We start from the raw sequence: 20,442 nt of genomic DNA on the forward strand, positions 1-20,442 counted from the left end.
TCAGCACCGGCCTCAGTGGCTTGCCTCGCTAATCATTAGACTCCCAAACCACAACCCCTGGTATCCAATCCCGCTTGCGCCACTATTTTTGTGCCAACCGCAAACAACTTTTTCCCAGATGAAGTAAAGTTTTAGACCGCAACAGAGTCCGACATACGTAGCCGGTTAAGACTCACCCGTGGCTTCCGCATGCATTCAAGGGGTTGGACTGCTATGTCTGGCAGACATAGTTGAGGGGTGATATGTCCTGTGTGCCAGCAGGGGAAGGGGGAGGGCGATCTCTGTGACTCCTACGGGTCGGTCTGGGTGCTTGTTTAGCAGGGAGCGGAAACTGCGAGGGATAGCTTGTTCTCTCTCTCTCTCACTCCTCACTGTCAGGTGAAAAGAAGTGGCTGCTATCTGTGTCACATGTATGGGAGGAGACACGTGGATGTCAACAGCCTCCCACATGGCCAAACAGTGGGGGTCAGCAACCACATGGGGCAAGATGAGGGGAATTGGCATAATGACTAAATTGGGAGAACATTTAAAATTGAAGAAAAAAAAAAAAGATCATGAAAAAAAGAAAATAAATGAGAGAGGTTGGGAGCCCAGAGAGAACTCGGGAGATTAAAGAGAGGCAGAACGCTGGCGGAGGTACAGTATAGTTACAGCAGGGAATGACTAACCCTTTAATGATGTTAAAGACTAAGATTAGAAGGTTGGATGTTCTTTTTTCCTTTTTACCCATGAGTCATTACTGCGTTTCCCTCCCTAGGTTATTACTACGACCTGGATGAGTCATACGATGAGAGCGACGATGAGGACGTTAAGGCACATCTCAGGAGGGTAACGGAGCAGCCCCCGCTCAAACTGGACGCGTCTTCTGAGGTGCACGCACGCACGCACGCACGCACGCACGCACGCACGCACGCACGCACGCACGCACGCACGCACGCACGCACGCACGCACGCACGCACGCACGCACACACACACACACACACACACACACACACACACACACACACACACACACATTCCCAGTGGTGGACAGCCCCAGTGCTTGAGTAAAAGTATAGATACTCAAGCCCTCAAATATTACTCCAGTACAAGTGAAAGTTTACTCAGTGAAACTCAGTGTACTTTTGTAATTTCGCCGCCATTCGGGTGGCAAATACTAGTTACGTTACAGTGCAATGGGAAGAAGCTCGTGCAGGTTTTCTCTTGTAATATAGATAGTACTGGAGTACTTGCTTTTAATTACATGCTTTAAAAAAAGTATTAAAAAATACAAATTAGAAAGTTCATTTTATTTAGAATATCAATCTATTGCTGTGTTAAAATGTGGACATTTAAAATTCAAATTCAAAGATTTTCCAACTAAACCAAAACCACTTTGTTACTGTCCAACACTGAGTGTTTCCGTGTGTCTCAGAGTTCTAAAACACTTCCTCCGTCTCTGTGTGCAGAAAGTGGATTTCTTGCGCGTGTGCGGCCTGACCACGCTCTCCCACCGCGACGAGCTTCTGGAGAGGAAGAGGAGGAAGAGGAGGAGGATGCTCAGGGAACGCAGCCCCTCCCCACCGGCCGTGCGTGGCAAGAGGAAGTCTTTGTCCCCCGTGCCGCCACCGCCCCTCACCACCCCCTTCACCGCCGAGCAGATGGACGACGCCCCCGAACTGGCGGAGAAGAAGGACTTCCTCCGCCTGTTCAGTCTCGCCCACGTCTCCCCACAGCAGAGAAGAGGTGAGAGACCGCGTTCCAGGGGTTCGCCAGCAAAACGCGTTTGTAAGAGCCATTTGAGCCACCATATTGTTTCAATGATGTCACTACAGGGTATTGTCAATTTGTCAATCAAGTCCTAGGTTGCCATGGTTACAGGGAGGGTATTTAACCCTGTCCCTAATGAGGTGCAGGTGTTGCCAGTAGCAGAGGCAAACAGTTTTAGACCGTGTTCTGATGATCTGTATCCTGTGTGGGTCGACGGTTTATGTTGTTATGTTTATTTTGTATGCAAGAAGTATAGGACTTTGAGCAGCTAATACATATCATTTAATTTGAACTCAGTGAACATTTGGATATCAGTTTCTGGAGCACATGTTTGAACTTCCTCGGCAACCAGAACACTCAACAGTATACGTTAATAATATAGCGTTAATAATATAGCATTCAAATTGGTTTAACTACTTTTAACTTGATAGAGCAGTGGTTCTCAAACTCGCGTACCGGTGGTACTGTACATGTCCTGTGGACCGGTGGGGAGCCTCTGTCAGATTTTCTGATTTTTATCGAAGGGATAATCCCTTGAGATACAGCATCTCATTTTCAAGCAGAGATTGAAAATGAAGATACATAAAATATACAGTACACAGATACCGATAATATACAGATACATACAGCTTGCTTCATAAATGACACAGAGTCACATACCTGACAAAATCGCCGTGCTGAAATGTCTATTTTTGGAACACAGTTCAGTCTGTTCTTATAAAAATGATAAATGGTGCAATTAGGTAGCGCCTTTATCCAAGGAGCTTTACATAGATTGTGCATTGTATTCACACACACACACACACACACACACACACACACACACACACACACACACACACACACACACACACACACACACACACACACACACACACACACACACACACACACACACACACACACACACACACACAGTGGGTCAGTGTCATCCATTTTCTGTCCTGTTAGTGGCAGCAGCAGTCATTTGTTCATGGGCTCTCTTGTCTCTCTGGGTGTGAAGTGAATGACAGCCGCTCTCATTCTGTCCACTGCTGTGTAGATAAAGAGAAGACCGAGGAGCTGCTGAGAGCCATACAGCACAAGACTGTGACTTTAGACACAATCAGATACAAGCCTTTACCTCAGTGTAGCAGCCCCCCTGCGCCCTCAGCTGGTGAGACGCACACACATGCATAGGGATGGAGCCCGAAAATCGGGTCCATTACAAACCCGGTTTTTGGCATTTATCGAGACCTGAGTATCAATAAGCTTTTGGCTTATCGAGCCTCTTATCGGGTATAGCCGCAGCAGCTGACGTCATGGGCCGCTCGCTATATAATAAGGGGCAGATTGACATGAGGGGGGGGGGGCATCTCCAGCCGTTAGGTGTGAACGGTTTTGCCGACATGCGAATGGGGGACAATTTAAAACAAAGGCGGCTTGCTGTAGTTTGCGACTAACAGAAGTTTGCATGCACAAGGGCTGCTAAAGTAGGCTACCTTTTGTTGTTTTTCTTTCTCCACCTCTCTTCGAAGTTAGACTGGACAAGGCTAAGCTCTAAACTGACTGGGCCACGGTGGACTGACGCTCATGGTAACTTGTGCCGTGGGTGGAACGGGTGGAAAAGTTTGGTTACATTTTAATAGACAAGAGGGGAGCTAAATGCAATAATGTAGCACAGTTGTTAACTTAATTAGTAGGCTACATGCACGAAAGGGAACATTTCGACAATGCATAGGCATCTGTCAATAATGCATTGTATTAAACCCAAATGCGATACCTTTGCATGTCTGCACCGAGTCGAAACACGGGAGCCGTCAGCTGCTGCAGCGAAACAACAATCCTCTTCCACCCAAGGCATGCGTGGTTTGCTTGCCTTGCTACCCAGAAAGACTCCGTTGCCATCATTCATAATCCAATTCCGTTTGGGAAACTCAAAACTCCCTGCCAAAATTATAATAATAATTCGACTTCTCAGTCTGTAGATCTACAAGCTCACAACGCGGTGCAACCAGACGCAGTGTGAGCTTGTAGATTGGCTATTTTTGGTGCGTGACACCGTCGTACGATGACGTATACATTACGCTTTTAAAGTGACGGTACACAATTAACTCTGTACTGTATTGCAAGACCCTAGTAAAATGTAGTGCAAGGGATGTTTTGGTTGGTTAAAATATTATAGAAATGTGTGTGTGTGTTTTCCACAAAATAATAGCAAATGCTCGATAGTGGGCTCGATAAGGACCCGGCTCGATAAGCCTGCTCGATAAGGTGATCGTTATCAATAAAAAATAACGAGCTCCATCCCTACACACACACACACACACACACACACACACACACACACACACACACACACACACACACACACACACACACACACACACACCCCCCAGTGTTAATTTTTTCAGCAGGTTTTGATTTAGTCTTTTGAATAACACACCATTTAGTCCTATTTAGTCTTCTGGAATAGTCTAGTCTTAGTCGACTAAATATCAAAATCTTTGTCTTTTAGTCTGATGCTGCGTTCAGTTCACATGGGCAGACGCAACAATGCGGGGATTCCAATGAATTCCATTCATTGTCAATGGAAGCCAGCGATGTGAAGCTACCAAGCAAATCCCATGCTTGTAGCTGCAGATGTAGCTTTGCATCTTTTACATCTGCCCGTGTGAACGCACCATTAGTCTTAGTCTTAATGCAGAAATGTTATATAAAGCATTCTTATTTATTTCCATGCAGGTGACTCCTCATCGACCCCCGTGTCGTGTCAATCAAATGGACAACACTACCCAGACTCCCCCAGCCCGTCCCCTCCCTACTCCCAGCACCACAACAGCCTCCACACAGACGCATTCAAGCACCCCGTCGTCGACACCCCGCCGGCACCCGGCGGACCCCCGCCCCTGGCCCCGCATCATCATGAAAAGGGTGGATTCATGGAGGTTCAGCCAACCAAGAAGCTCCAGGGCCACCAGAATGGCGTAGTCACTTCTGCCCAGAGAAAGGAGTCCCATCTGGGGCAGAACGGGCGGAATCGCCCATGGGAGAGGTTCACCCCGGAGGCCTTCGCTCAGCACTTCCACCAGGCAGTGCTACAGTCCACACACAACAGCACAATGCACAACAAAGGTTAGCCTCTCTTGTTTCTGGCTCACACAGGCAAAAGGTTTATAAGAAGGGGCATTCCACCCCCTGGTGGTGGCTGTAGGTAACACAGAATCAGAATCAACTTTATTGTCACATAAGTAAAAAAGTGGGTGAAACTCGTTTTTGTGCATAATTCTTGTGTAATCTTTCCCAAGAAATACAAGAAAGGTATGAAAAGAGAGGGGGGAGGGGTTAAGGAGATCAAGGCAGGAAAGAAGAAGGTTTGAGCGTTTTTACAACAAAAAGTACAAGTAAAGGGATTCAGATCATTTAGAAGCTTGTTTCACAAACAGTTGGGTTTACAGTTAAGGTGCGTGAGCATAGCATTATGCATATAGTCTGTGGGTGGTTCAAGGAAGAGCTAAAGTCCAAGTCCACTAGTCCCTGGTATAATCCACAGCAGGTTCAGGAAGAGCTAAGAGAAGAGGTTTCTACGTGACGTGACATACGTAGAACAGTCGTGGACAGTAACAAAGACAAGTACATTTACTAGAATACGGTACTTTATACTGTATGTAATGTGTATTGTATATTTATATTCGAGTATTTTGGGATTTTTCACTCCACTTCATTTCAGACAAATATTGTACTTTTAACTTTGACTCAAGTAGGCTACTGAGGTTGAGTACGTTGTCCACCACTGGTGATGAGCTGTCGGCACTTGGCGGTCGATGGGAACCGTTAACCGTAACATTATCTCTGTTTTTCTTGTCAGGCGTTTCAAACTGTGTCCCCGAGGCCACCTCAAAGGCGGACCACTCGCGGCCACACAGCATCTCGCCGCTGAAAAGACCAAACGCCCATCACGCCCCCCAGCACTCCCACGTCAACGGCCACCGTCGTTTCCACCCCCCGCTGCCTCACCGGGACCCCCCAGCAGGGCTGAAGGAACACCTGTCTGAGGAGGAGGAGGAGGAGGAGGAAGAGGGCGAGTCTGGGCAGGAGGAAGAGGAGGATGAGGAGGAGGATGGGGTGGAAGACACTCCTAGGAAGTGGCAGGGGATTGAAGCCATCTTTGAAGCCTACCAGGACTACATGGATGGTGAGATTTCCTCACTCAATACAATTATATACTTACACTATGTGTGTTGTTGACCATTATTGTTCCCTAGTTCATAAAGGCCATTTAGTCTTATACATATTGTTGCTGCTGGACAGAAAACTGCTGTATGTATTCTTTACGATTAACCTATATATTTATTCTACTTTCTTTTCAGAATGTAGTATAGAGAAGCAGGTTCTCCACAGTCAGTGCAAAAGGCTTGAAGCTCAGAACTACACCCTGACCAGAACTGCTGAACAGCTCTCTGTGAATATGGGGGTAAGTAGTACCTCTGACTGGCTGTCAGCTTCACTACATGATCCCTTTATTTTACAGACTTAAAGGAATGTATGCCTGTGCAGACATTCTGTTCTTCCTTTAATATCAATTATATGCATTGTTCATTTGTCAGGACTTGGTAAGTCAGAGGCAGAAGGTGAGAGAAGAGAGAGAGAGACTGCAGGCCCAGCTCGAGCACTTCAGGAGGTGTCTGACACTTCCCAACATGCACTGGGGCAGGGGGGGGCACATCAATGGACACAACCCGAGGTGACCCCTGCGCTCGGTGCGCACAACTTCACCTGCCACTGAAATCCCCTGATGGAGACACCGCTGACTGATGGTGAAGAGACTGTAGCTGAAATAGGACAGCCGGTCAGCGGTTTGTCTCCATACAGTACTTGAAGCACTTGGAGCAGCCGCTTACTTGTCTTTAAATGTTGTCGGCCAATCAGTGCTGCTACATTGACTGTCCTCAAGTGACCATTGTCTGTGCATTCTGATTCTGCAACGCACACCTCATTGCTCATGGATTGTTAGCAACACTGTGTAGGTGTCACAATACATTATCTATGATAGAATAATGCTAACCCCTCACACTTGTAGTTCCCTTGTTGGCTTTAAGGATTTCCTACCAGTTAGCTCCTACTGTATCCAATTTGCATTTTGACTGTATTTATCCAGTCAATAGATTTTTGTGGATTTGACTGGGCACAAACCGGTGTTCTCCCCTAGACTGTGAAGCCCGGAGATTACCTCCGGACTAATCTCTTGGTACATGCACAGATGGTGAATGAAGGAATCATAGCTCACCTCAGGCCTTAAACTTGAGAGGATGCACTTGAAAAATGAAAGTTACAAGCTACTTGACCTTGTCCTGAGTGGCAGCATTATCGTATGTACCAATTACTGTACCTGTCTGACCGCAGTGAGCCTGTGTGCAAGGAAAGGTTCTACAGAGGATAGGTGAACAGCTAAAGGCAAGTTTCCTTTAAGAGAATGGAGCAACTGTATCGGTAACAATGTTGTTTTTTTGTTTTGTTTAAGTTTATTAAATTTTTCCATTGATAATGTCAATTGTGATAGACAAAGGATTTTGTAATATGTTTATTATTATTTCAGCCATTCGTTGTGTGGGAAGCCATATGTTTTCTTTGAATTGCTGCTGGTCAGAATTAAATGTCCAGAAATAGTTTTGAGCATATTTTACGTGTTGCTTACATTGGGGGGGGGGGGGGGGGGGTGACGAAGATGCACTGGAAACATGAAGGACAAGATAAGCAGTCTCAAGTCTGTCTTTCTTGGAATATTATCATTGTCATCACCATTATTATCACCCCTAACTACCCTTCCTAATCCTCCCAGTTGTACCTGCAAACTTGAAAAGAATATCAATGATTTTTTTTTATAGGTCTTGTCACATTACTCTAGCTATGAGACGGACCTGTCTCTTTTGCACCATTCAACAGCTAAGTGTAGTTAATTTTTGTCAGAAAACAGGAGAGGACAGCTATTTTGCAGTTCCCAAAGACAAATGATGATTAACACCTGAATAGCATTGTCACACAAACTATAAATTAGTCTTAGGCTAACACATCATTACTCTTAAATATTTGACATGAACTGACATAACTGACAAACTTTCTCTGTATGACAGTATTTAAATTATGCTATCTCTTTGTGGACAGTAATGCATCATACACTCTGCATATGATATTCACGGGTATAACGGTAAATCAGGACAAATTAGCTATCTTTACCAACTGCCTGACCCTCCTCCACACTGCATCACCTGTCCAGTCTCCTTTACCAACATGTGAAATCACGTCTCTATTTGTTTCAATCACTCATTACATAATATATTGGCTTGTACAATTATAATGAACTATTTATTAACATATATTTGCTGTACATTTGGATGGAAAGGTTCCATTAAAATGTTTGTAAAATGTGGTTTATTGGTTATTATTTATACCAGGGAGTGGGGGACATGCAATGACACTATCAACAACTGGAATATACAATGATTAGCCATTTTATTTTATATACAATACATTGCAAATACTGAGACAATTGTAAGAAAAGGTAAGAGAGGCTATTGTATTATTCACAGTAAAGACTAATTTGTACACATTATAGGTTTAGGCAGCATGCTAATTTTAAATGTGAAAAAGAAAGCACACAAAGACATTCTTGTTTTCTTAAAGCAGGCCACTGTGAGACAAACCAAAGCCTGACTCTCATGGGAATGTCCAGGAGCTATTCATTAGGGTTCTGTATGATTATCAGCAAAAACTCCTTGTCTGCAGAACGACAGAAGAAAAAGTGGGGTGAGAAATGGTAAGACAGTCAAATAAACAGCAATTACTTTTAAAGGAGCACTTTACACATTTTCAACCTTTATTAATATTATTGGCCAATTATAAAACGGCACAGTTTCCGTCTACTTACTCTGCGTCTCATAATTGGTGGGAGGTCAGAAACTTGACTACCAATGACCGACAGTTTTCCAAGCTAATAGAAATTAAAACATATAGCCCTTCTCTTCCTGGAAAGTTAGCGCGCTGAAATATAATCCATTGTTCTTAACCACTTAAGCTCTCTATATACTTGGTCATATGTGGAATAGCAAAAAGAATGTGTTCTAAAAGCTCACAACAACACGTCACCATGCGATGCATTTTGAGTTTATAGATCTATGTTACTTTTCTTTTTTTTAAATCAAAAACGTTCTATTTTTGAAAACGTCAAAATAGTGATGCCAGGTTGCAAGTAGTTGATAGCAATAATAACAACTTCCTTAATATGCATCTATCTTGTCATGTCAACGATTTCAATATATCGTTGCTGTCGGGAGGAAACCTAACTACATTTTTGAGATATTTTTATTTTTTTGCATAATGGAAAGTAGTAAAAACCGCTTTGGACAAAACCATTGGACCCTCAAACTGTGCTAAAGCAACTAACTCCACCACCTCTCCCCCTCTCATGCATGTAATTGACTATATAAAGTCACAACACCAACTTTGATGAGGCTGTATTGCTTTGTTTTCAAAATATACGGTTTTCTTCATTTCCTGAAAAATGTATATTTCTTATTTTATGAAAAATTTACATTTTGGAGTTACAGTAGGTGGTTTCTTCCCGACAGCAGAGATATCAGAATTTCAACAAGTGAAACAAATTGCTTGCCACTTGCCTGGTGCCACCATGATCTCATGTTTCTTGGAGCGGATCCGGAGGAACGTGAGATCGTTCTGAGGGTCGATGTCTCTCACGGTGCTCCTAGCCTTCATGGTCAGCTGGTGCAACAGTCCTGCATACTGGACTGTTGTGGAATTATCTAAGGTCGTTCTGATTGGAATACCTGAAACATGCACAAGGATTGATATTACAGCATACAATATATATATAAAAAATTATAAATTAAAGTCTAGAGAAGAGATGGGCCACTTCACCCCTTTTGCAACCAAATCTTATTTTAATGACATTTGGAACTTTGGGAGACAAGAAACAGTTTCCTGGGTTTTTTATGTGCGTTATATGTGTTTTTAGATATTTTAGTATTTCAGAGTGTCTGTGATGTCACAGACACTGGTCTCACTTCCTTCCTGGACTACATGGTGTCTCAGTAAGACAGCCCTGCCCCTCTCCACAAGGTAGGGTGAGTGCACCAAAGCATTATGGTAGGGGTGCACGATTATGAAATTATGACCCATATCCGATTATTTGCAGGGTCATATCTGCCAATACCGATTCTGACCTATTCGGATATTATACAGAGGACCACAATGGAAACAAGCCTAGGCCCTAGGGTCTTGCCCCAAAGCCTGTTAATAAAGTATTCAATCAAGTATTAAATGTAGAATTTAGCCATTGACGGTCACATTATTATTGTGTCATCAATATTGGTGAAAAATAATCTGGATTATTTTGAGACCGAACCGATACCGTGTTTTTATGGCCGATTCTGATACACTACCGATTATATCGGGCATCTCTACATTATGGTCATTGTAGTAATCCAGCAATCCAGTCAAACCTAGCCTGGCCCAGCCAGCATGATTTCTGGTCTAGAGGGGCGGGTCACGCTTGAGCAAGGCACTGGATAATATTGGTTCACTGATCTGAGCACGGACACATTTTTATGGGTCCCATTATTTCATTTATTTTTGGTTTCCTACATTTTGTTTTTCAATAATATTATTTAAAAAAGAAAATAAAAAAAATCCCAAAAAAGCAAAACATTTCATGAATTAAAAACAAATTCAATGATTTCAAGTAATTTCATGAATAACTAAAATAAAGATCTAAGAAACTCCATTAAAGTAGAAAACAAATGTTTGAGAAGCAGTGAAAATAGGATCACAACGCGGTGCAAAGCGACGAGTTGTGAGCTTGTAGATCGGCTATTCTCACTAATTTGGGTCCAGGGCAAACTAATTTGGGAACCACTGCTCTAGAGCAGTTGTTCTCAAACATTTTCATGAAACGCATTTGGCCGCGGACCTGGTTTTGAAAGATTTGGGGCTAGGGACCCCCCAATAGTAGAGAAGATCGTCATTGTTATGATTAAGATTATGTAGTACAGAATTCAGAGTAAAAGTTATTCTTATACTGTACATTCTATCCTTGGGTTATAAGTAACTTCTAGTGGGTGAAATGATAGGGGAATTAAACCTTTCCTCATTTTGCGGAGACCCCCTGGAACCCCCTCAAGGATGAACCTGAGGTCCCCGGACACCATTAGGGGGGTAAAGACCAAGACTATCTTTCGAATGAAAAAGTCAAAACTTGATAAAATTACGTAGTCTTGATCCAAGGCTAGCATAACTGTAGCTCCATTTGGAACCTCAATATCTACCCTGCTACGCTTTAGCTCCGAGATGAGGTTCTGTCCCGTGATATCCCTGCACAGGTAGAAATGGGGTCGAGCCGTCCACAAACAGTAGATTAAACCCTTTTCACAGTATTGTTTCCAAAAGGTAAACATATCAGAACCGAGATACAGTTGATAAACTTAAGGCTGGCACGTAACATTTTAAGTCTGGGGTAAAACAACCGGTTACAAAGCGGTTGTTTGTTTGTTTGTTTGTACTATGTTTTCCCTGGTTTTCCCAATGCAATCTTATGGAAGCAGTACTGCGCATGCGAACGGGAGTTGACTGGACTACATTTTTATTTAAAGCCTGATTTAAGCAGTTGTTTCACCCCTGACTAAAACTTTTACCTGCTGGCCTTAAGTTTATCAACTGTATCTCGGTTCTGATATGTTTACTTTTTGGAAACAATACTGTGAAAGGGTTTTAATCCACTGTTTGTGGGCGGGCTCGACCCAGCTAGACCCCATTTCGACCTGGGCAGGGATATCACGGGACGGAACCTCATCTCATAGATATTGAGGTTCCAAACGGAGATAGCATAACTGCTGTAGAGAAAGCACTCATCCATGAAGTTTGAATATAGTAGGTTTTTTGACATACCTTCGGCATTAACAACTATTGTTCCAATCACACCTTTGTGTGTCTGAATCCTCTTCAACGTTTCCTCAACTTCAGCCTATAGGACGTAGGAGAGAAAATGTATGTCAGCAAAAATAAAAGCTGTTATGTTCCAACCAAGCACACAAAAAATAAAATTATAATGTAACATTACTTCAATATATTAAGATCATGAGTTAAAGCAATTCAAATGTTCTGATTAGTTAACTAAAGCAGTGCTTCTCAAATATTTGCATATCAAGCCCATCAACCAAATGAATATGCAGGCCTTTTGAGCGTCTCCCTAGGGAGGTCCTCGATGCAGACCAAAGATCAGATGGAGGGATTATATCAATACACAGCCACATACATACACTCCCTAGACTCCTTCAAAACCGCTCTCAAAGAGCACTTACGGACAGCTGCAATTCAAAACTGGCCCCTGTAAAAAAAGTTAAAGTACCCTCCCCCCACACACACACACAATTCTGTACTGTACTGCCTCAGGATCCCCCAGAATGAACTGACAGTACGTTTTAACAGCAGGCGACAGCCAGACGAATTTTCCGGAAGTGCATTATTTGTGTATGGGACCCGGCGACTACCGGCGATAGCAGGTGAACAGGCGATGGTCAAAAAGTGGGTGGAGCAACGTTGCCCAAAAAAATAGAAGATAGAATTGTCGGCTGATGCTCGCCGACATGTTAAAACGCACTAATGTTGCTCTGGAGAGGTAAGTCTGGAGCTCTCTGGTGGAGCTGTTGCCCCCGCGACCCAACTACGGATAAGCGGTTGAAGATGGATGGATGGATTGATTTGAGGACCCCCATCTGAAAATATGTTGTGCCGGGGAGTAGAGTATGGCGGTCCACCCAGTGGAGCTTGTAGATCTGCTATTTTCAAAGTGGTTAAACAGATTTTGATGCTCATTGATTTTGATGCTATATTAACTCATTTTGCTTGGGACCCCTTCGCCCCCTAGTGGCGAAAAATAAAACTTCTGGGAACTCAGATTAGGGACCCCTCAACAATGACAACCGCCTGTGGGGTTCTCCCATAGAGTATGGGTTCTCCAGACCTCACTTTAAGAACCACTTAATTATTGAGAGAAATAATAAACGGACGTTTATTTTTTAGTTTATTTCTGATTTATTTCTGTTATTTATTTCTCAGTTAAAGTAGACAGCAGTCTCTTACCATAATGACAACAGCTTGTTGACGGTCCTCCTGGCAGCTTCTCTCTTCTTCGTGTTCGTCTGTTGCCAATAGAAACGGATGTAAGTCGAGCGGATGTGAATACTGCAGATCTGCTGTCATTGTGTGGGAAATCTCGCGTTGCTGCAGTGGAATTGATGCATTGACTGGACAGCATCACGCGAGATTATAGTTTAGTGGCTGTGTTCCTATGGCTGTGTTCCTGTGTGTTGCTGCTGTGCCTTGTTTATTCTCACAGTGAAAATGCCGGAGCTAGCAGTAGAAAATGTGGTGGTCCACCCCCTGGTTTTGCTCAGCGTGGTCGACCATTTTAATAGGTAAACAAAAAGTAACGACCAAATGATGTGTCTATGCTTGCGATATTTGTTTAGTTGCCTCTAAATCTAGGTCGTTTGCTAACATTACTGCCTTGACTAGCCGCTAAGCTAACCCTGCTAGCCGTGCTGAGTCAGAAGCCCATTGACAGTATAACGTTGGCTAGCTGTCCAAGCTAGTTAGCTAGCTTGCTAACCAGTTCGTTAACTACACAATCTGAAACTTCTATGCGTATTAAAAAGTTGTAATAATAATCCAAATAACATAAATACACTCCATACATTTATAACCTAACCACCATTCATTTATAAGGCTAAGACAAAGTGCTTGTGCTGTCTATCTTGATAAGTTGATACTGATCAATAGCCCTGGTCCAGTGCTTACAGCGAGTCTCACTGACAAGCACTGGACCAGGGCTAAATAATAATAATAATAAAACTTTATTTGTATAGCACCTTTCATGACATGAAATGCAGCTCAAAGTGCTTTACAGAGCAATGGAGGGAAAAAAAAAGAAATAATGCCGTGCATCACATGCTGCTATTAACGAACAGTAATGTTTTGTTACTGTTAACACAACTGTTACTTGTTTCTTGTTCTGTTCAATATTACAGAATAGGTAAAGTTGGAAACCAGAAACGAGTAGTTGGGGTTCTTCTGGGGTCTTGGCATAAGAAGATTCTCGATGTGTCAAATTCCTTCGCTGGTGAGTTTCATCCTGACAGTGACGTTAAATCATAATCAAGACATTTAAATGCACATGTCACATGATCAAGCCTGTTTATACATTAGTAGTCATACTCTTAATCAGTAATGTTTAACACCCATGGTTTAAATCAATACACAGCCACAGACATACACTCATTGATGTCACTGTATCTCCTCAGTGCCATTTGATGAGGATGACAAGGATGACTCTGTGTGGTTCTTGGACCATGACTACCTGGAGAATATGTATGGCATGTTCAAGAAAGTCAACGGTAAGACCAATGGGAACATTAGCCGCAATTTGCAACTATAGATTTTTTTTTTTACAATGTGGTGAATCTAGAGTTGCAATACCCTCCATTGACTCCCCACTCATCCAAATTGCGTTTGCGATCTGCTTGTCTTTTTTTTTTTTTTTTTTTTTTTTTTGTGCTTTTGCCTTTATTTGATTTATTTTTTATGGAGGGACAGACAGTAGACTGACAGGAAATGGGGAGAGAGATGGGGGGAAGACATAGCCTGGTTAATAAACCAGACCGAATCAGCCGTTGGCAAAAAAAAGTTGCCTGCCAGCGGATTTCGGTCTGGCGAGGCTCAGTAGCACGCCTCTTTCCTACAATCGAGAACAGGTCGGACCAATCGGGACACGGTATGCAATATGGGCGGGCTTTGGTACAGTGACGTTCAATGCTTGAGACTTTTGACTGACAGTAGCTCTGACCAATTGCGTCAAAGAGAAAATGTTTGAACCCGCCCCCCGGGAAATGAAATCCAAGTGGAGCCAGCCCAGACTGATATACCGCGACAGTGTTGTGTGATATTAGTCTGGCTTATTAGCCAGGCTAGGGAAGACATGCAGTAAAGGCTGTCGGGATCGGGAGTCGAACCCGTGGCACACTGCCAGACTGGATTACCAGCCAAGGTGCCTGGACCGCTGAGCCACGGCCCAGGCCGATCTGCTTGTCTTAAACGACGTTAAACTCACCAACATTGCAGCTGTAGGCCAAGCTTGAATTATCCTCTTTCAATCTGCCGAGGTTGTTTTTCATAAAAATCCACCGTAGACATGTTATGAGCTAATTTCTGTCAAGAAATTCTGTGCAAGTGATTCTTTTTCTAAGTGCTGGAGTTTGGAAGCGCTCGTCGTAAATCACTGAACGGCCCTGCATGCCATCTGTTTCGCATTTGCACATAATGCAGGAGGCAGCAGCACGACCCCTTAATAAAAACGAGCGCTTCCAAACTCCAACACTTGCACAGAATTTCTTGACAGAAAGTAGCTGTCTACGGGGGATTTTTATGAAAAACAAGCTCGGCAGATTGAAAGAGGATAATTCAAGCTTGGACTACAGCTGCAATGTTGGTGAGTTTAACGTCGTTTAAGACAAGCAGATCGCAAGCGCAATTTGGATGAGTGGGGAGTCAATGGAGGGTATTGCAACTCTAGATTCATCACATTATAAAAAAATCTAGAGTTGCAAATTGCGGCTTTGGGGACAAATACATTGTTTTTATTTAATCTGCAGACATTATTTGGAAGACATTGTGAATGTGAACAATTAAATCATTAATATACAACATCTTCCATTTTCTAGCCAGAGAAAGAATTGTTGGTTGGTACCACACAGGACCAAAACTACACAAGAATGACATTGCCATTAATGAGCTGGTCAAGCAGTACTGCACAAATTCAGTGAGTAGCTTATAATTATTACGTATTATGTAATATTACCTTGTGAAATGGATGTCTGTCTGTAGTCTTTAGAAATATTGAATCAATGAAATGAGCAAAAGCTCTTAACAAGAGCGTGTGACTAAATGACTACTATTGGATGATCCATTGGAACATAGGTTCTTTTTTTTCATTACCTGAAAATGAATAGTTTTGGACATAGAAGGTTAAATAACTTTTCTTGTAAACGCCGCGTTCTGACTTATCGTGCGTTACCGCTTAGATCAACATCATAGGAATAGAGGTATTGGGTTGCACACGGCAATAATGAATTTTGACTCTTTTATTTGTGATGTAGGACATAGAAGGTTTCCACCTGCAAGGATTAAAGTTCTCAGTCACCATTACTGATTTCAGTCATTTGGAACTTGTTGAGACTAGCATTCCCGAGCTGATGTTTTTAACCTGTTACATGTACTGTTCTTATTGGTTTTTACTCTTATTTTACTTGTTTTCTAATAAAGTTGTCATTTTCTCATGTGCCCCCCGCCACCACACATGTAAAGCGTCTTTGGGTATTAGAAAAGTGCTATATAAGTCCCAGGTATTATTATTATTATTATTATAGAAGCCATGATGATGTCTTCTACTACATCATTTTACAACATATTGTGTTAATTAAATTGTTTAGGAAACACAGCATTAGGACAACATCAATCCTGAGATGTTGTTTTTCTTTAATCCATGCACCTGCCAGTAACGATATGCTCATATACATTCCCTCCTTGAATAAATTCACATTTGTATCTTTCCAGGTGTTAGTCATCATTGATGTGAAGCCTAAAGACTTGGGCCTGCCCACGGAAGCGTACTTCTCAGTGGAGGAAATACATGATGTATGAGACAGTGTAACTTTACATTTGCATCACAAAGATGGATATTAAGAGTTAGTTGGCTCACTGTAAAACATTTCAGACTTGTTTCAAGTGTGTGTGCTTCTATTACTTTTAATGCAAAATGATATAACACAAAGGCTACTTTTGTGCATCGCTTATCTTGAAATGACACTTAACATTATATTTGAAACACATTTAATTAATTTACTGAGACATTCTTATGTTTCTAACCACATTCCCAACAGTCAAAGTGTGTACTAATCTAAATATTAGATACCTTTTTGATTTCAAAATATAATTTAGTTAATTCTTAATTCTAGAAAAAATACAGATTTCAATCTGATCCTCACTTTGTCTACTATAAATGGGCAGTAACTACCCACTGGATATGAGACAACATACATACTCTAAATTAACTGTCTTATTTATCAACATCGATGTGTGATCAATAATGACCAGAACAGATAGGTTTGTAATGGCAATGTTTCTGCCTATCCAGGATGGAACTCCAACTTCAAAGACATTTGAACACGTCACCAGTGAGATCGGTGCAGAGGAGGCAGAGGAAGTAGGAGTTGAGCACTTGCTCAGGTAAACGGAAACAAAGAACACACGCATGCAATCATGCATTCACCAGAGGGTTTTGGTGTCCAGGTGGCCACCTCGCAGGTGCCCAGTTATCTCCACTCGTCCAGGTGCCCACATGTCCCCTAGTGACCAGCTGTTTTTGACCTGACCTGTTACCACATATACAGTATACGTACATACCCACATAGTCTGTATACTGTGTACATACTGTAAAAAGTCACACCCAATTGTTTTGTACTGCTTTTTATTGCTTTTCACAGAGACATCAAGGACACAACAGTAGGCACTCTGTCGCAGCGCATCACCAACCAAGTGCATGGCCTGAAGGGGCTCAACTCCAAGCTACTTGAAATTCGGTCCTATCTGGAAAGAGTGACAGCAGGCAAACTGCCCATCAACCATCAGATCATCTACCAGCTGCAGGATGTTTTCAACCTGCTCCCAGATGTAAATCTACTGGTAAGGTTCTGACTGACTGACTGACTGACTGTGTGTGTGTGTGTGTGTGTGTGTGTGTGTGTGTGTGTGTGTGTGTGTGTGTGTGTGTGTGTGTGTGTGTGTGTGTGTGTGTGTGTGTGTGTGTGTGTGTGTGTGTGTGTGTGTGTGTGTGTGTGTGTGTGTGTGTGTGTGTGTGAGTGAGAGAGAGAAATATTTGCCTGTCAGTGTCCACATAGTTTCTCGTGGACTGTTGCCTCTCGCAATTTTCAAATGCTTCCGCCTTCCGTCAGTCAAAAAAAGTGAAAGAAAATAGCAGCTTCCTTACTTGGATTTCAGTGTAGTTCCAGATTCTATATAGCATTCGGGGATTGTGGAATAGTTATATAGAACTAGTGTCCACATATTCAGGTTTTAAGATTTATTTATCTACATTTTGTGTTCCTTATTAACCTGAATATAAGACTGGTGCCCCTCTGGAAATGCAATTGATACATTTCTAATGCTAACAGATGGCGCCAAATGTCTTTATTGAGATCCTTTTCAAACTGGGGCTTGCTTGTAAATGTTCTCTTTTCTTTTTCTTAAATGGTTCACTAAAATATTCAGATTAGGACTAGGATCTTAACTTAATTTGACATTACCCGTGACACGTGTGCATCTGTTCCATATCGTGTCATCGGGAGCAGCAGCTCATTTGCCTTTAAAGCTACAGACAGACAGACATGGCTCATTCAGAACAGACTGAATTAACTGCCTGAAAAACAGAAATACCATTTATAAATGTGTTCACATTTAATTGAATTTAAGTAACACTTTTATAAAAAAAAATATACTGAAAGCATGATTTTATTTAAAAGATGTTATTAAACAACCTACCTTGTTATATTGTCTCTGTGAACAATATACAGCCTGTCTGTCGCCGTCCAGCTTTAGACAGGAACTCCGTGGCCATACCTCTCTCTTCGAAGCCAGGCCCAGCGGGGTCCCATGACAAACAATAGGTTTGACATGGGCTTTTATGTAGCTTGATCAAAAGGTTGATTGAATCAAGATAGGCCAAGGGGCCATTGCTCACATCTCAGCCAGTCGCGACCAGACGGAACACCACAAGCCATATTCTATACAGATTAGCAACATTGGAATATTGTAGTGGGAGATATGAAGACATTAATCATTAGTCTTCATATCTCCCACTACAGTATTGCTTCCATATTTGCTCTCCTTTTTGAGTGGTGCTAACTGCTCCAACGTGTGGCTTTGTGTGTATGTCTGCATGAGACATCATCATCGTGATTAAAGGCACCACTCACTTCACACGCGGGATGTGATTTTTGAGGGAAGCTAACTTGTTTTAGCGCACTTATGACGTGCTCTTATGACAAGCAGGACCTGGGGATGGCAATGAAGGACCGGGAAGTGTGGCGTGGCATTGTGAAATACATCATCTCTACCTTGGTCAAACAATTATGATGATGACGTAACTTGTTTGCCAGCCAAGTCTTAAGTCTATGGACTTTAATGTTTGTTTAGGGCACTAAATCACAACATAAGACATCATGTGGCCAATATAAGTACAATATGTACATCTTGTAAACATTGAAGACAAAAGTGAGGACGCAAATTGCGATTGGCCAGAATGAGATGATGTATGACGATAAGAACTGATGTGATTTTTAATTTCTGTCTAGTCTTTGTTTCTTGGTTCACCCAAACTACAACACTACATTTTAGTGATGCACTGATGTATTGGCCACACCATCGGTATCGGCCCATATTTGCTGATATCGGTATAGGCAAATAATACTGACATTAACCAATGGCAGTAGCCGATATTTAGCTGTTGTTAATAAGCATCAATTTTTGTGTTGGTTATGTTGGTGTGTTATCTGCAGCATACCAAGCATAAAAGGGGGAAATAAAAACAACAAAAAATAAATAAACATATATCGGTATTGGTATCGGCTAAATGGATATTTTAAACATCGGTATCGGCTAAGAATTTCCATATCGGTGCATCCCTACTACATTTAGTAGTGTAGTATTTCTGTCAAAACATTTAGCTTCCCTTGTTACATTTTTGTTTTGTTTTGTATTGTGTTGGTAAGTGAGTTTGCTTAATGCAGAACATGCTTCTACCCCTTGGCAGGATTTCACCAAAGCCTTTTACCTGAAGACCAATGACCAGATGCTGGTGGTCTACCTGGCGTCTCTCATCCGCTCAGTGGTGGCTCTGCACAACCTCATCAACAACAAGATCTCCAACCGAGACGCAGAGAGGAAGGAGGGACAGGAGAAGGAGGAAAGCAAGAAGGAGAAGAAAGATGACAAGGAGAAGAAAGATGAAAAGGAGAAAGATAAGAAAGACGAGAAGAAAGACGAGAAGAAGAAAAAATGAGTGCGTCACCTTTTGCGGTTTTCATCTCAGATTATGCCCTCTTCAACTGGATGGTGCTCTACTTTTCTCCCAAGCCACATCACTAATGTGGGTCTGCAGCTAAAAGTGGTGCTCTATATGGGGAACGGTGTCATCTGAGATTTGGCCTCGCAATCACAACTGGCACTCATAAGACTGTTTATTATTGTACGGATGAGAGGATGATATGTTTGGTCTTTCGTGTACTTGGCTATGAGAATGTGCATTCTGCTCTCAGTCGGTTACTGGCGTTCTACGGTATCTTGGTACAGTCAAATCTGGGGTGTTAATTTGACATTTGTAAAAATGGACCATAAGGGCCCATATGGGTCAGTTTTACAGTTAGATCAACACTCCAGATTTAGCTGTGTATTATTTTGTAAGATGGAGAATACGTTTTTGTTTCTGTATCACTCAATAAATTGGGATCACAAAGTGGTTTGTTTACTATTATCAAATATTTTATTAAATTGCCTTTGTCTCACAGCATTTGTCATGTGAAAAGAGTGTTGAT

The 20,442-nt window shown here is 42.2% G+C and overlaps 3 protein-coding genes across 7 annotated transcripts in view; 2 read left to right on the forward strand and 1 right to left on the reverse strand.

Annotated features, from left to right (window-relative positions):
* The window catches only part of LOC306924119 (genetic suppressor element 1-like), a 42,587-nt gene extending 34,480 nt beyond the window's left edge, over window positions 1–8,107 (forward strand). For 3 of the 5 annotated variants that reach the window (XM_079502473.1, XM_079502474.1, XM_079502477.1), the window contains 7 exons: window positions 758–870; window positions 1,450–1,726; window positions 2,793–2,906; window positions 4,475–4,864; window positions 5,598–5,924; window positions 6,100–6,203; window positions 6,337–8,107. In XM_079502473.1, coding sequence (XP_079358599.1) covers window positions 758–870; window positions 1,450–1,726; window positions 2,793–2,906; window positions 4,475–4,864; window positions 5,598–5,924; window positions 6,100–6,203; window positions 6,337–6,477 — 1,466 coding nt within the window. In that variant the 3' untranslated portion in view covers window positions 6,478–8,107. Of the gene's footprint in view, window positions 1–757; window positions 871–1,449; window positions 1,769–2,792; window positions 2,907–4,474; window positions 4,865–5,597; window positions 5,925–6,099; window positions 6,204–6,336 lie in introns of all 5 variants that reach the window. The other 2 variants (XM_079502475.1, XM_079502476.1) reach the window with 2 other exon arrangements.
* Window positions 8,108–8,220: 113 nt separating this feature from the next.
* Window positions 8,221–13,138, reverse strand: LOC306923578 (dynein light chain roadblock-type 2). The gene is made up of 4 exons (XM_079501760.1): window positions 12,881–13,138; window positions 11,687–11,762; window positions 9,403–9,570; window positions 8,221–8,506 (listed from the first exon to the last, which is right to left on the reverse strand). The coding sequence occupies exons 1-4, from the start codon at window positions 12,998–13,000 to the stop codon at window positions 8,463–8,465; spliced, it is 408 nt and encodes a 135-aa protein (XP_079357886.1). The 5' UTR covers window positions 13,001–13,138; the 3' UTR covers window positions 8,221–8,462.
* LOC306923577 (26S proteasome non-ATPase regulatory subunit 7-like) lies at window positions 13,007–20,366 on the forward strand. The gene is made up of 8 exons (XM_079501759.1): window positions 13,007–13,215; window positions 13,828–13,919; window positions 14,101–14,193; window positions 15,517–15,614; window positions 16,409–16,489; window positions 16,989–17,080; window positions 17,338–17,536; window positions 19,662–20,366. The coding sequence occupies exons 1-8, from the start codon at window positions 13,142–13,144 to the stop codon at window positions 19,908–19,910; spliced, it is 978 nt and encodes a 325-aa protein (XP_079357885.1). The 5' UTR covers window positions 13,007–13,141; the 3' UTR covers window positions 19,911–20,366.
* The last annotated feature ends 76 nt before the right edge of the window (window positions 20,367–20,442 follow it).

This window comes from Electrona antarctica (genome assembly GCF_951216825.1).
Source record: "Electrona antarctica genome assembly, chromosome: 5".
Lineage (NCBI taxonomy): Eukaryota > Metazoa > Chordata > Actinopteri > Myctophiformes > Myctophidae > Electrona > Electrona antarctica.